This window comes from Etheostoma cragini, chromosome 1 (genome assembly GCF_013103735.1).
Source record: "Etheostoma cragini isolate CJK2018 chromosome 1, CSU_Ecrag_1.0, whole genome shotgun sequence".
Taxonomy (NCBI): domain Eukaryota; kingdom Metazoa; phylum Chordata; class Actinopteri; order Perciformes; family Percidae; genus Etheostoma; species Etheostoma cragini.
Window position 1 is genome coordinate 29,111,070 of NC_048407.1, and position 15,671 is coordinate 29,126,740.

Consider the following 15,671-nt stretch of genomic DNA (forward strand, 5'->3'; position numbering starts at 1 on the left):
GGGAGAGAGAGAGAGAGAGAGAGAGAGAGAGAGAGAGAGGAAAGACACTGCCATCCGGTCTTAACTCTCCCTGTGAAAACACAGTTCGGGTGCTCTGACATGACTCTGTGCGCGGTGCAATGTGTGTCTCCCCCTATGAATAACTTCTTTGTAAAGTGTAAAGCTACACACACAAAAGAAACTCAACAGCAATACAAAACAACACCAAATGAAATCTGAAATGTGCTGAAACATGCTCTAAAGCACATGAAAATCTCAATTGACAGATTTGTTTCAAAATCATCAAGATCAGAATAGCTTTAACACATTTGATTAAAAACATAAATCATGTCTTGTTGCCCCTGGATAACTCTAATATAACACCCTAAACAGTACCTTAATAACAAAAGCAATCATAAATTCTTTTCAGGGTAAGCTTTTAATTTTTCATGCTACTTGTCAGTAATAAAAGGAGAGTTGTCAGGGATTTCCTGTCTGCGGCCTCTGTGAATATCAAGACTTTATTCCCAAGGGATTCTGGGGATTGTTTCCTGTAGCCAATTTGGCAGATGTTCTAACAACCTGGTGAGTGTTTACCTTGGCCCACATGGGACAGAACTGAAGACGGTATAATGTAGTGAATGACACAATGTATTAGAGGAAAAAATTGGAAACAGCCCATCGTTTTAAAGGGGGAATATCCATACAATAGAAATCAGTGGAGAACAGAAATATTTCATCATTACTTTTGTATGTTTCCTTTCAGAACTACCTCCGGTAGCATCAACCTGTTTGTGGATGGAGCTAAAAGCGTGAATAAAGTAGGAGGTTGGATTACAATCAGCTCTTACACAATCTGAATCATCATGGTAATGCATCAAAAAATATGTTTGCTGTAAGAGAGAATCAGATGCCTGAGAGAGCAGGAGAGGCTTTATTTTACTGTCCATACAAATGTTCAGTGAATTGGAAATCACTCTCTCAAAGTTTTTTTTTTAAGTCATAAAACTAGTGGTTGAACACAGAAAATAACCTCTGCGTTTGAACAAGAATATTATAAAGAGTACAACATAAAGAAGATCTGATAATGGTAGTCAAGAAAATCCATAGGCAATTGTAGCATATCAATGTCAAACTCACTAACTATGATGAGTGCAGAGCTTTGTTTTAATGACGTGGAGCCTCACATTTACATTGTTTTTTTCCTCCAAAATATCCTAACAGCACCATGATCTACTCACAAAAAAAAAAACATGGCTATGTAAAGGAAAAGAGTGCACACATAAATGTTTGTGGTGTGTAAATTCCCCACCATGCAAATCAGAATTAAACATGTAAAAGCAACTGTACTTGCCAGCTTGACAGCAGTTGAATTAGGAGATACAAATAAAAGCCCTTGAGGTATTTATTTAAACAATTAAAATAATCACAGCTAAAACAAAAAAAGCGATCAAATGCGCTGTTTTAAAGCCATGAGAGTTTTGATACAATGAAGGGAGGAAAGTGGTCCACACATGGTTTGAAAAGACATTAACCTAACTTCTGAGGGCAACTGTACAGAGGTTTCAGTGCAGCTGCAGTCCTAATGCCAGTCTGCTAAATGACTTGTTAACAGCACACATTCAATTGGACTTGATTGAGACAAACAGCAGTAAAATATTTACTTGACTTAATGACTGAAGTACAAAATGAAGCTTTTAAGCAGAGACATAAACGGATTTAAATCGACTTGAAGATTTAATTAGGAAAAGATTTCCATTATAATGTAGAATTAGAGATTACAAATTCATGATGGTCTCCCATTTAAAACAAAAGCAACAAGATGCAAATCCACTCACTCATCAGTGTGCCAACATTCCCTTAATAATGAGTTTCAAACAGTAGCTATGAATTAATAAACTAATCTCAGCAATGAGGAGCAATGTGAGGATACCAGAGACGTGTCTTACCTTGAGTCTGGGTACTTGGTGAGGGTCGCCAGGCTGCTGGTGTACATGTGTCCCCCTACATCGATGTGCACCGGGGCGTTTGCCTTGGTCAGCTGAGCCGGCAGAGGGATCCCCTGAGTGGCCAGAGGAGAGACCGGGGACCGGGTCAGAGACAGCCGTGACATGCTTCTTCCCTCCTGAAAGCAAGTGTACAGAAAAGCCATGGGAGTAGAAGTAAAGCTATAAAAAAAAAACAACAGTGATCCTACACCGGGGAGCAGCTAGAATCCTTTCTGAATCGTATCAGATCACTTCCATGTCTGTCTGGTCGCATATTTAGCCTGGAAAGTATTGCCACCGCTCTAATTAAGTATGTTTGCATCTTTTCATGCAGCACCGGAGGCGAGGATAGGAGGATGCTTATTAGAGAACCAGGAGAGAGAGATGGAGAGAGGGAGAGAGAGAGAGAGAGAAAGAGAAAGATGGACAGATAGAATGACAGAGGGAGGGAAAGAAAGAGGAGGGTGCTAGGTGTCAGCCTCCAGGGGAATAAAACAAACTGCTGCTGCAATATTCTAATTAAAGGTCGCCTTATGTGTTAGACGTGATGCGCCCAGACACACCAACCACCAATCTGAGAGCAAGGAAAACACGGCGAGGAGGGAGGGAGGGGGCATTTTTCTCTTTGTACACACATTCAAAACAGAATAAGGTAAGGTGATGGCTTGTCATGTAATACCTGTGACTTGTTATAAACTGTGGCACACGAGAAATGGCATAGGTTGCAGCCTTAACTGAACATGCGTAAAACGTAACGAAAGCATCACCGTGCTGTCCACATGAACAGGCCAGACCATGAAGTATCCCATTCTATCGATGACTTAGTGTCAAACGGATAATGTTTGAGAAGATTTGTAAGTGATATAATAAAAACCTCACTGTCAACAGGCCGACTCAATAAGTTGCAGGAGTGCGGAGGCGCAGATTTGGAAGCGCCTGATTTTCGAGAGGAGGCTGGTGCACTCCGAGGTCAGCAGCTGACTTTGATTGGCTGCTAAAATGTTTGAGAAAATATTTTTAATTCACTTCGATACGCCGCCATTTAAATCCGCACTGCTTCTAGAAGAGCAGAGGAGGCGTTTATCTCCAATTTACTGCAGGAGCGTTTTTGTTCGCCCACAGATAAACCACCTAACCTCAGATTGGCCACGTTTTAATTCATGTGACTTGTCTGTTAGAAAGTCATAGTGTAAACATAGAAGGAGTAAATATACCGAGAGAGTGTCAGAGCTATTTTATGCTGCTCCAAAACAGCACCAGCTCTTATTTTCTGTTTTCCTAACGATCACTGACTAAAGGTCACAGTTTGCCCGCTTTATCATTACTCATCTGTACACCCTCCAGGCTTGGGTTGAAATGCAGACCTTTCCTGACGCAGTTTGCAACAGAACTTTAAATAATACGTGGCGCTGTATAGGCTACAACTACATGACCGTGTTTAAACAGATTTAGATAATATCATTTCACCCTCCAGTAAATCATTAGTTGTTGCACATATGGGCTGTTTTACTGTCAGGGCTGGGGCGCTGAAGGCCCTTCTGAAAGGCCAGATCAGCCCTTCGGCTCGGAGAGAAGCGCCGTTGGGCCAAAAATGAGACTGGAACTTTTTCCCAGGGTGTTACAGCGGTAGCTATCATGTTCGTTTAATACGATTACAGGAGGACGGGATTACATTTCAAATCCAAGGGAAAGGGAAAGAAACTTGGAAAGACTCCTGGCTGTCCCAGCACCGGTAACTCTCTCTCTCTCTCTCTCTCTCTCTCTCTCTCTCTCTCTCTCTCTCTCTCTCTCTCTCTCTTTCTAACAACCAATGAAAAAATCCAATTAAATGACGATAAACGTGAACAAGGAACACATGGAAAGAAATAGACCCATACGTTTCATCACTCTTCCTATCAATCCCAATTTCAATCATTTCAACATTCTGTATAATCACTCTCTCTCTCTCTCTGCCGTGCGCGCACACACACACACACACACACACACACACACACACGCGCGAGCACACACACACACACACAATAATAATAATAATATATAATTACAATAATGATAGTAATACATTTAATAATAAATTCCTCCACAACATCCCAGCAGCTGTGAAGGCATCAACTTTCCCCATCAGAGCTGATACTGCCACCACTGCCTTCCTCTGACCCCATTCACGCGTTGTATCCAATTTCATACTATTGGCATTCACATACAAGTAAAATAGCCCCCGATTAAAATAACCAGAGCTCCGACCGTTTGAATAAGGAAGAATTCGATGTAACATCCCACACCACACGAACACTATGAGCCCTTACTCTGCTTTTAATTATATTGCCCAACATGGCGTCTTGCTCCTGCTGTACAATTAAAAGCATATCCCGACCCGTGTAATTTATGACCTGCTGGATAAAACCCATACGTGGTAACTGTCCAGTCTGTGAGAAAAGGAAAACCTCATTCGTATCCCCGATACTCTCATGCACCAGTGCGTCTATAGGCTACTCCTCGAAAACTGTACAGGCTAAGCCTGCACTGTGCGTAAAAACATTGGATTCTGTAATGTATAATATGTCACCCACCCTACCGTTTCAAACATTGTAGGGAATCCAGAGGAAATCCGTGCCGGCGCTCAGTCCCAGCTGCTGTCCGCGTAACCCCCAAAATGTTCAAATATTTTCTCCGAATGCCCCCGAGTCTGTGGTACCACCTCACCACTGTCCAGCTCCAGCACGAACCTATATGGAGAAGCCAAATCTTTGCTCTGTATCCCACTAAAAAAATGCCTTCTAAAAGACACTATAGGCTGTGGTCGGACTGCTTGCTAAGAGACTCTGTGGCTTTAAACGCTCTATTGCAAGGCTGGCTCGACCTGTCCTCACCAAGCTTCTTTGTACCAAAGCGCACAGGAAGCGTCCTTACCTTGTACATAGATGAGATGATCTCCTTCCCCTTCTCTTATTTGAATACGCGTGAAAATGTGCGCTCTTGTTGGAATCCTGCTTCGTAATTCGGCTTCTTGTCTGCTTTTTTGCCTAAATGAAACTGCCCGTGTTGTTTGTTATGAGAAGAAGAAAGCCAATAATCCGTCTCTAAATAACAGAGCAGAGCTAAAAAAGAAAATTCTTGCTCCGGGCAGCCCAAGCGCCTTTGGGCCAGGGATTAGGCTACAATTAGCTCAACTCCACTCTCTCGCCCTGGCAATTTTCTCAAAGAAGAAAACGTGATACCCCCCTATTCCCGAAATTATATGACTGAGCAGATATAACAACTTATCTATTTCTTTTCCCCGGCTAAAGTAGACCGTTCCCCTTAACGGTGTGAACTTGTGATTCAGAGAGAGTACCATACAGGCAACTGTCGCTCAATAGATTTAGAGCAGCAAAAAGCAGATTTTAATCACTGTCATCATTTCGTCTGATGTAATAGTTCCCCAGGCAGTTCTAGCTATTAGGCATATAGTTCAATTTTAAGCCTAAATCTAAAGTTTAAAACCAGGCGAGCTGCCATAGTCCCTCACTCAGGCAACATGCAATAAAGACGCAGTAACTTGTTGATAAAGTCCCAGCAGAAAAATATGTTGAAAATGAAGAGATATCCTTGAACCAATATCTTTCACGCGGTGATTTCTCCCCTTGTCCCCGCGCTCTCTTTTTCTCTCTCTCTCTCTCTCTCTCTCTCTCTCTCTTTCCCTCTCTCTCCCTCTCTCTCTTGCCTCAATGTCTGGAGTTGTAACGCCAAATTTCCTGCAGGCCATTAAAATCAAATGACGTCTATGGACATGCATGCATGCTGCTGCTGCAGAAAGCGCCCTCACAACATGCCTGCAGCCAATTGCGCCATTTCAATTATAGCACAGGGCTTAGATGGAGATATTCGCCCAGAACAACCCCCATCTCTTCACTCTCCAATGAAAGCAGGCAGCCTGCAGACTTAAAAAAAAAAAAAAAAAAGATTCTGGATGATACTTATTTTTTCAACATGTAAAAGACAGGTGATGAAGCGCTAAAGTGGCGGAGTGAAGGGGAGAGAGAGAGAGAGAGAGAGAGTCAAGCAGGTGCTCCCAACAAGGAGACGTTTATTTATTTATTTGCATGTTTGTTTATTTGAGGGTAAATAACTGTGAATAATTGATGCAACATTGAGCCCAGTAATTACTCTGTACCAGCATCCTGAGAGAGGTGATAGTCGTTCCTTGACATTTGGCGCCAACCAGTGTAGGAAGTTATTATTGGTTCAAAATATCGGACTTTTTGGGAACCGCTTATATTATTTAGATCCCTGACGAAAACAGACAACCACATGATTTCTTATTGATCCTGGGGGACTGTAAATGGTCTAATGTGTGTCTGGTGTCACCATAACACACCCATGACATCTTATTTGACTCCTAGGGACTTCTAGTATCTTCACAATGTTTTTTTTTCTGCATGAAGTAAGTATACAATTACAAGTATTTAAACAGGAAATAAAACAGTTATGCTGGTGATTTGACAGCAGCAGGACTAGTAGGAGTGGGAGAATGCTTCTCCCTGTCTTCGTAATTAGACAGAGCTCCGCGCGCCTCAGAGCGAACCATCTCCCCCTCTGGCACAGATTTGTTGTTTCCAGAGGTACAAACTGGAGGGGGAACTGGATTTTTTTTCTCATTAAAGGAAACAAGCCTGGAGTTAGTTCAATTACATGAAGTATGCAGGGATGTTGTAAATTTAAAGATTTAAATAGCTTACAAAGTGGCCCGGGGCCCCATCAGTTAATTTCCTTAATTTATGGATTTTAGCTGAGTGTCTATGTCGAAGGGAGGAAGTAGGTCAACTTGAGGATTTGCATGCAGCTTTGAGATTTCTCAACAGATCCAAATATTTGCCCTCCTGACCAGTATCAGGTGAAAAAACTCTCCAAGCTTCTTCTTCATTGTTTTTAACAATTTCTTTGACTGTACTGACACAACACGTCGCCATGTTTGAAAACTTTTCGTTTTCAGGGAAGAAAAATGCAGATCTGATGGTAATATTTGACCCAAGTAATGATATTAATGTTTGGTCCCCCTGATGCACAAGCAGACCAAGATGCCGGCTCTGTTCCTGTTTTCCTTTAAAAGAGTGTTCTGGAACATTTTCCCACAATTTCATTTGTTTGCCTTTGGAAGTCAAATCAATATAAATAGTAGGTCTGCACTTCATTTTGAGTTAAGATGTGTTAGCTACAATAACACAGATTAAACTGGGACAACTGGAAATCAGTCCAAATTTCAAAGTCTTCTTCAGACATAGACATATGCTAATGAAGTGAATTAATGACCCTATAAGAATAATAACTTTGCCTGTAGGTTCAAAGGCAGGTGCTGAAGTGGCACAGAGGAAGGCACTATTGTTGCAGCTTGGTCTTTTTACCAGAGGATGATATTTGACTTTCAAAGCATTTCTAATGTATGAATTACTCTGAAGTTAAAGCATGTAGCTACATGCTTCCTCTGAGGACAACCAATGCTATGTTCTACTAAGAAATCCACAGAAATAATCTGTACAATAAATCATTTACTTTGTCAAATTGTGAAGTAATCTTTTGTTGAAACACTCATCATCAGTCCACGCTACAAGATTATTTTGCACACTCAATTATTATGAACACGATTTAATACTTCATTAAAAGCAGTGGTTTCTTAAACTAAACGTGTAATTTTTTGTCTTTTGGGTCAGGGTCCCACACTGAGGAATCAATATTCTGCTTTATCAGTACATAATAATGTTGGATCACATGAAGTTGGGACATTACAGTACCATCTGCTGGTTAGAAGCAACAGTGTGCATGGACCATCGTACTGAAAGATCCCTGCTAGATTCTCTCATTTAGATTCATAGGTAGACATTGGTTGAATACTATGTGTGTTCTGGGGTTATAGGGTTAATTCCCACCTTTTCCCAAATGTTCTTAAAAACATACATTTACCAGTGCTTTTTTTGTGTGCAATTTTTGAGGGTTTCACTAAATATGATAACATACTGTTTTATAATCATTCTCTAAAACCGGTTTATTATCCTTTTCATAATCATATGCATGTGTTTTCTTAAAATTTCCCATTCAGGGGATTTCCATTAAAGCCCAAAGGGCCTCTGGCCGACGGATGTCCATTTGTGATCCACATAACCCAGGTCAGCTGCACACTGTACTTATGCTTGGAGGTAAAAACAGTAGACAAAATACAGTCACATCCACCCTTCTAAATGCGGGCATTTGCAAGAATCTCTTTCAAGCATTTCACATCAGATCAACACTCCTGCTTTCCCCTCTGGCATGTGGAGGAAGTTTGAAAAGAACATTCAGAACTTGCTTTTACTAATCTGCATGCCTTGTGGAGCCCGGTTTCTGTCAATCGCTCCATTCTTCAAGCCATTTGACATTCTGCTTGATGTTGGTGTGTGTCTGAGGTGCAGCAGCGACACTTATTGTTCGTTATTTCAGAGACAGAGAGAGGGTGTCAGTTTAATAATAGAACGTGTGGGGTTGTGTTGCACACAAACACCTAACAAGCACAGTGCTGAATTCCCTCAAGTGCTTAATGCCAGCAATTAAGTTTCCAAAAAAGCCATGCAAAAAGAGTGTGTATTTTTGTGTACTTCTGAGAGTTGCTGTTATAAGTGATCTCTCACTTTCACAGGTAAAACTGCGGTGACCCTGGTGCAGTCATGTTATCTCTTTAATTCACTCTTCATGTGTTGATATTTGGAAGGCTACATATTAACCCCTAACCCAGTAGATGTTCACCCTTTAAAAAAGCAGTAGACCTTGTCACAGTTTGCATTGTGGAAAGTAAGTACCTTTACTCAATTACTGTTCTTTAGCATTCATTTACGGTACTTTTACTCAGCATGCATTTAGTACTTTGGAAATCTCCATTTCCATCTACTTCATACTTCTACCCCACTTAGAGGGAAATATAGTACTTTTTACTTTATTGCATTTATTTGACATCTGTAATTACTAAATAAATGTGTTAAAATTAGCTACTCAACCAACTACAACAGAGTCCACAATGCTCTAGTGTATATTGTTTTACTTTTTATACTTGAAAAACATTTAACCGATGACACTTCCGTACTTTTACTTAAGTAATGTTTGCAATGCAGGGCTTTTCAATGTAATTTAGTGTTTAAAACTTTTGGTATTGCTACTTTTGCTCAAGTCAAGAATCTTAATATATGAATATATATATAAGTTGTGAGTGGTTCACGTTTTGCTTGTCCTACACAGTTCATAAAATAAAGGCCTAATGGGGTAAAGTATTCAGTATTTGATTAGAATAAAAACAAAAATTAGAGCAATATCTGAAAAAAAAATAAACTGAATTTAGTGTATCAGAAGTCCCATTTTCATCTCCCATCCCCTTAAATTAAAGTTACTGTACTTACTGTGGTTAAGCCTTTGGATAAAGAATCTCTTTTGCTGCCATCATGTGGTCTGTGGCTCTAATCACAGAATATGTACAAGCTGTGAGTAACAGCTTGGTACCTGTGAAGAAAGCCTTCAGGCAATGAAGGCCTTTCATGTTTGGAGGATAATTGCCAATGTGCCATCAAATAGCTGTTTAATGATGAAGGTTTAAATCACGAGACATTAATTTATTCACAAAATGCCAACAAATTAAGCAATTTGTTTTAGTTTAATCAGCGAGGGAGAGGTGATACTACTGTAGCTTAGTTTTTTGTCCATTGTCATATCCTTCACCAAACTTTCCTAACAGGCACTTATTTTAATTGCAATATACTCTCCGAAATTCTTTTTGAAAAACTCTCTGAAATTTGTTATTGTGCTTCTGGCTGAAACCAGTCTTAGACATATCCAGCAACATGCTTTGAATGTGTGAACAGAGGAAAAATGGTCTTTTGCTTTTGTTGCTGCTACTATTTGGTTAGCAGTAACAACGTGAACAGTGTGATGTCTCCAATCACATCTGGTATGCATCACATACCATTCCCCCCGCTCATTTTGCCTTGGGGGAAGTCCCTGGCACTGCGGAGCACCCACAGTCCTCATTAGAGTGCATGTGTCATGATGGCATCAACCCGCAGCCTTGACTTATGCTTTACATTTACAATAATCCATCACAACACTGTCATCACAACAGTCAGAAAACACGGATCCCATCTTGAACGGTTTGAGCTGATCTGGCTCGTGTTTGTAACGCGTGATACGAACAGCAACCTCAAGGACCTTTTTTTTGTCTTTAGCTATGTTGTTGAGACTAGTAATGGCCTGAGACTTAAACTGGGGTCCCGGTCCTTTTGTTGTGCACTGAGCTCCCTAACAACACAGAGGGGGGACAGGGTTTGATGTGTCTTCTGAAGGCCTGCTGCTTTGTCAACACTGAGGCCTCCGCACTGACACTATGGAAGCTGAGCGCCTCAGGGTGACAGGGAGGAGAGGGGAGGGAGGGGTGGGTCACTGCACCCTGGTAAAAGAGAGACAGAGAGAAAGAGAGACAGACAGAGACAGGGAGAGAGAGAAAGGGAGGCGACGGGGGGAAGGGTGCCAGCTAGTGCGGCCAGCGCCCAAGGCCAGAGTAGAATGCTCTGTGCAGCAGACTGCCTGATAGGGACTGAGGCTGCTGGCTGATGACATTTTATGGTCACAACATGCAATCCCGCCCAAAATCCAGTTTTTATACACAGAACGGTAGTGTTTTTTTTTTTGTTACAGGCACACAAAGACCGATGCAGTTTTGTATGTCATCATGTCCTTTGAGTTTTACTTATTTTATGGTAAACAGAACAGTGTGTGGTAAAATCCTTTCTAAAGTCATACCATATGGAAGGACAAAAGACTTTTATTGAAATAGTTCTACAACTTTTATTTAGCAAACAAAAGAGCTTAAAAATCACTGTGCATAAGTTTTACTTATACGTTTTAAACTGCACTTAATTGTGGAACGTAGACCGTTATTATCGATAAATCAAGGCATAATATGTGCTTAATGGTTAAAAGTTAAAGTGCCAATATTATGCTTATTTTCAGGTTCATAATTGTAGTTTGAGGTTGCACCAGAATAAGTTTACATGGTTTCTTTTAAAAAAACACCATATTTGTTTTGTACTGCGCATTGCTGCAGATCCTCTTTTCACCATGTGTGTTTTTGTCTCTGTGATAGCTACAGAGTGAGGCACCTCACTCTGTTCTAGCTTTGTTGGGAGTTGCACATGCACAGTAGCTAGGTAAGATCACATCAGCTAGATAACTCTTTGTCCAACTTTGGTCAGTGCAAGGCAGGATTAGCTGGGGGACTCCTTCTAAACGAGGGAAGCTTGTAGAATACCTGCAGAACAGAGACATTGAAGTAGTTCTTTTGAAGGTTAGTGCTGAACTAGGGTGTGTTTTGCCATTGAGAACGACCTAGCATGCTAGCATGCTACTGTTAGCCACCTCGTCTTGGCGAGTTACATAGAAAGCCCGGCAGATTTTGAACAGCTCACACGGAGACTGAAGGCAGAGGCATGGATTTTTTTCCCAAGTTTGTATGCGTGTGGCAGCACCAGAGTCACAAAATAACACCCCAAATCCCAGAAAAGGCATTTCTTTCATAATATGGGCCCTTTAAGTATTTCCATTTAATGTTACTGTGTGCTTTGACTCCACTACATTCATCTGGCAGCGACATTATGGTAACTAGTTACCTTTCAGGTTAAGATTTTCCAGAAAAAAAAACATTAAATAAATAAATATAATTTTATAGCTATTATTTTAAAATACAATACATTGTTAATGATTACACTAATGGTTTGCAACCTTTTGCAGTTGCAACAGTAAAGTGCAACTTATGTATTTATGCAATACTAGAAACATTAAAATGAACAAAGAATGCAGTGTGCAGAAACATATCAGTAACAGGGGCCATATTTCTACAGAATGAGCACTTTTACTTATTTTTTGTGATTAATTTATTTTATTTATTTTGAAAAATTAAACAGCAACAAACAATTACAAACAATACACTGAGTCAGAGAATGCGTCCCAGGGCCAGAAAGAAAAAAAGAAAAAGAAAATGGAAAATAGAGAGGAAAGACAGGAGGGAGGGAGACAAAAACAACACACAGAAACAGACACACCCAAACAAACACAAACAGACATGTCCAGAGACAGATACAAGACAAGGAACCAAACACGGTTACATCCCGGACTTCACAGCCTCAAAAACGTCCATTGAAGTTTCCCAGAGTCTTTACCGGCGCTCCATTTATGCATGCCGAGGAAAGCTCCATATACACCACTTCCAGGTGCGTACTGGTCTATGCATGGATTCACAGGTCGTGGAGTGGTTTCCAGCGCGTTGCAATCACCTTTTTTGTAGCTGTAAGTCCAGCAAATACAGCATGTTTCTGAGTTCCAGAGAGTTGAAAGGTTGTAAACATTGACGGTAACAGGCACAGTAAAATTAAACAAGGCAGACATTTTGGATGCAATACTGTTCCAGAACTGACTAACGATAGAGAACTCCCAGACCATGTGAAGAAATGTACATTGTGCTTTTATTGAGCAGAACGTGCATAAAGGGCTGTTAATTATTTTCATGTTTTGTATTTTCATGGGGGTGAGATTTGACCTCTTATTGAAATTGTAGTGAATCTGCTGATGGTCGGCATTGCGAGTTCCTTCTGGAATGTTAGACCATACATCATGCCAGTTGAGATCGCTACTCAGGCCTGGGCAATCGCGTGCCCAGATCGTCTCAATAGGAAGGGGAGAGCAGCCAGATACCACCAAGAACTAATAAAGCCTAGATACCATCCCACAGTTTTTAGGCTGCAGAGTAAATAACTTCCGGCTAGGATGGATGGGCAAAGGCCTCTGCCAGGGGACGCCGTATGCCTTGAGTGCTGATATTAATTGAAGGTAAAAGAAAAAAGAGGAACGTGGCAGATCGAATGCGTTCTGCAGGTCAGAAAAAGGCAGTAAGCCAACATTGCTGAAAATGTCTTTTAGATAATGAAGCCCCCCCTGTTCCCATTGTGGGGTTGGTATTGGCCTGCCACCAATCAGGAGTGCTGTATTATTGAATATAGGGGAAAAATGTGCTAGTTACAAGCTACACGGCAGTATGTTTCAGCCAATCTCCAAGTCTTGATAAGATGTGAGATAATGGGGCCAAAGCGTAACTGGCACTGTTTGTCATTAGCAATAATGTCATGGAGTGACCAAGGCTCTATCATATCACTTTCTAAGGTACACCAGCAAACAGACACACCTGGGCAAAACCAAGTGAGAAGGTGCCTCAACACAAAGAATCCTCTCTCCTCCTCTGTAATGTGGACATCTTAAGTTGCAGCCGTTTGCCCTTCCAGATAAAATTAGTTACTGCTGATTGTAGTTTATGCCAATAGCCAGTGGGAGGGAAAAGAGGTAGCATAGAGCTCACACAATTAATTCTGGGTTGAACATTCATTTAAACAACTGAGATACGGGCTTGAATAAACATTGGGGGACCAATCCACTTTTCCATATCTTTCAAGACGTTGTTCAGAGCAACAGAGTACTTATGTTTAATAATCTGGTTCAAGCAAAAACCTCAATGCCCAAATATTTAAACTGCTCAATAACGGGGATGTTAGCAGGGATGCTTGAACTGCGGGCAGAGTCCTTTAAATGAAGTAGTGCAGACTTTTTCCAGTTAATAAAGAAAAAGCCTGATAAGCTTCTATACTCCTCGCACAATAATAGAAGGGGAGGGAGAGACTGAGAGGGGTTCTCTAAGAAAACCAAGACATCTTCCGCAAATAACGAGAGATGGTGCTGTGTACATTCAAATGCCAATTGGTGACACCATAATTGATTGTTGAATAGCTCGAGCCAGAGGCTCTAGAGAGAGGACAAATAATGCTGGACTCAAGGGGCAACCTTGGCGGCATGATCTAGAAAATTGAAATAAAGAGGAGGAGGTGTGTCCGGTCAAGACTCGGGCTGAGGGATTAGAATACATAACATTAATTATTCCAATGAAAGTGTTGCTCGAGTCTTGACCGGACGCACCTCCTCATCTTTATTTCAAATCCACCATTAAGACTGACCATAAAAATGGCAAGTCTCAAGTCCGTCAAAAGCTTTCATTTCATCAAGAGAGAGATATGACATTGGGGTCTTACTGTCCTCTGCCCCATCAACATTGTGGAGAAGGCGTCTCACATTTTGTGCTGCTAATCTCGTTTTTATGAATCCTGTTTGGTCAGAGTTCACTAATTTTGACATATGCAATGCCAAACGATGGGCTATGACTTTTGCAAAGATTTTTAATTTGTTAAGCAGGCTCAGAGACCGGTAGCTAGAACACTGTAGGTTCCTTAACCTTTTTCAGGAGTAAGGAAATTAAGGATGTGTTAACATCCCTTGAGAATTCACCCTTCTCAATAGAGAAGTTAATCATGTCGAGAAGGAAAGGGCCTAATTGTTCCCAAAAAGTTGCATAATATTCAGGGGGAACCCATCAAAGCCTGGTGATTTTCCTTTTTGCATACTCTGTACTGCCAATCTTGATTCCCCAATAGAAATCAATCTGTCCAAGCTAGCTGACTCCTCTGTTTACAAGTGAGGCAAGTCAAGCTGATTTAACCTGCGGTTACAGTGGGATTTATCCAAAATAACCTTAGATTCATACAGATTGGAGTAAAATGTCTGAAAGGATTTATTTATTTTGATAGTTTCAGTTCTAATATTACCATCTGAGGACTTAATATTGGGACTATCTGTAAAATAGTCACTGGATCTTATCCTCATAGCGAGAAGGTGACTAGGTCTAGCACCCTGGAAGTAATAGTGCTGTCTTGCTCTGTGAATTAGAAATTCAGACTTGTGTTTCAGAATGTTGTTTATTTCTTTCTTGACTTGGAAGTAACAGCAATCATTTGAATGGAATTAACTGTACGCCAAATATCTATAAGCCCCAAGAGGCTGGCCCATGATTTCATCAGCCTGGTCTCTAGTGGCCTTCACTTTCAACCAAACAATATTTGGGTCCCAACTTGCCATCAAAAATATTAGGCGCATAAGCTGACACAAATGCAATTTTTCTGGCACCAAATTCTGTTGTGTAGATCACAATCCTGCCTGTATCATCTGACCAAAAGGACAACACTTTAAGTGGAAGATTCCATTTGACCACAATGGCCACGCCTTTTGTTTTTGAGCTCGCTAACGAGGATGCAATTGTGTGGTAGAATCTATTGGCTAAACAGCCGGCTTCCACCTGCAGTAAATGAGTCTCCTGTAATATTGCAATGTCAACTTTTTTCTTTTTTACTAAGCCCAGAGTGCTGCTGCGTTGATGGGGAGCACTCAGTCCACCACAATTCCAAGATCCCCCATTGTCAAAAAAGCTGAGTTCTAAATGAAAGTACATGTGGACATTGCTACTTCCTACTAGCTTATTGTTGTTGTCGAGGCCCATCTGTTACATCTGAGACTAGATCTGAGCAAAACGTGGTTCAAGGTAGCTTTTCTGTTTCTCCAGCAATGACTCTGCAATGGCGTCTAGTTTAAACCCAGAGAAAGCTGTAATTTTAATCCTGTTTTAATCACGCAACGACACATGATTCATCATTTAGAGAACCCTATGAAGACTTCTAGCAGTAGAAAAGTATATGTTGTGTATAAGTAAAATATCCAAGTACTTTGTCCATCACTGGGTAAATAATATTGTAATGCACCAGTGGTTGATATAATACAGCACCACAT

General features: G+C 40.9%; 1 protein-coding gene across 2 annotated transcripts in view; it reads right to left on the minus strand.

Moving 5' to 3' along the window:
• The window catches only part of LOC117945992 (BTB/POZ domain-containing protein kctd15), a 29,265-nt gene extending 23,465 nt beyond the window's left edge, over positions 1-5,800 (minus strand). The window contains exons 1-2 of one of the 2 annotated variants that reach the window (XM_034873764.1): positions 4,878-5,800; positions 1,929-2,104 (exon numbers count right to left, since the gene is read on the minus strand). In XM_034873764.1, coding sequence (XP_034729655.1) covers positions 1,929-2,104; positions 4,878-4,886 — 185 coding nt within the window. In that variant the 5' untranslated portion in view covers positions 4,887-5,800. Of the gene's footprint in view, positions 1-1,928; positions 2,105-4,542; positions 4,857-4,877 lie in introns of those variants that run through there. The other variant, XM_034873755.1, reaches the window with a different exon arrangement.
• Between the last annotated feature and the right edge of the window lie 9,871 nt (positions 5,801-15,671).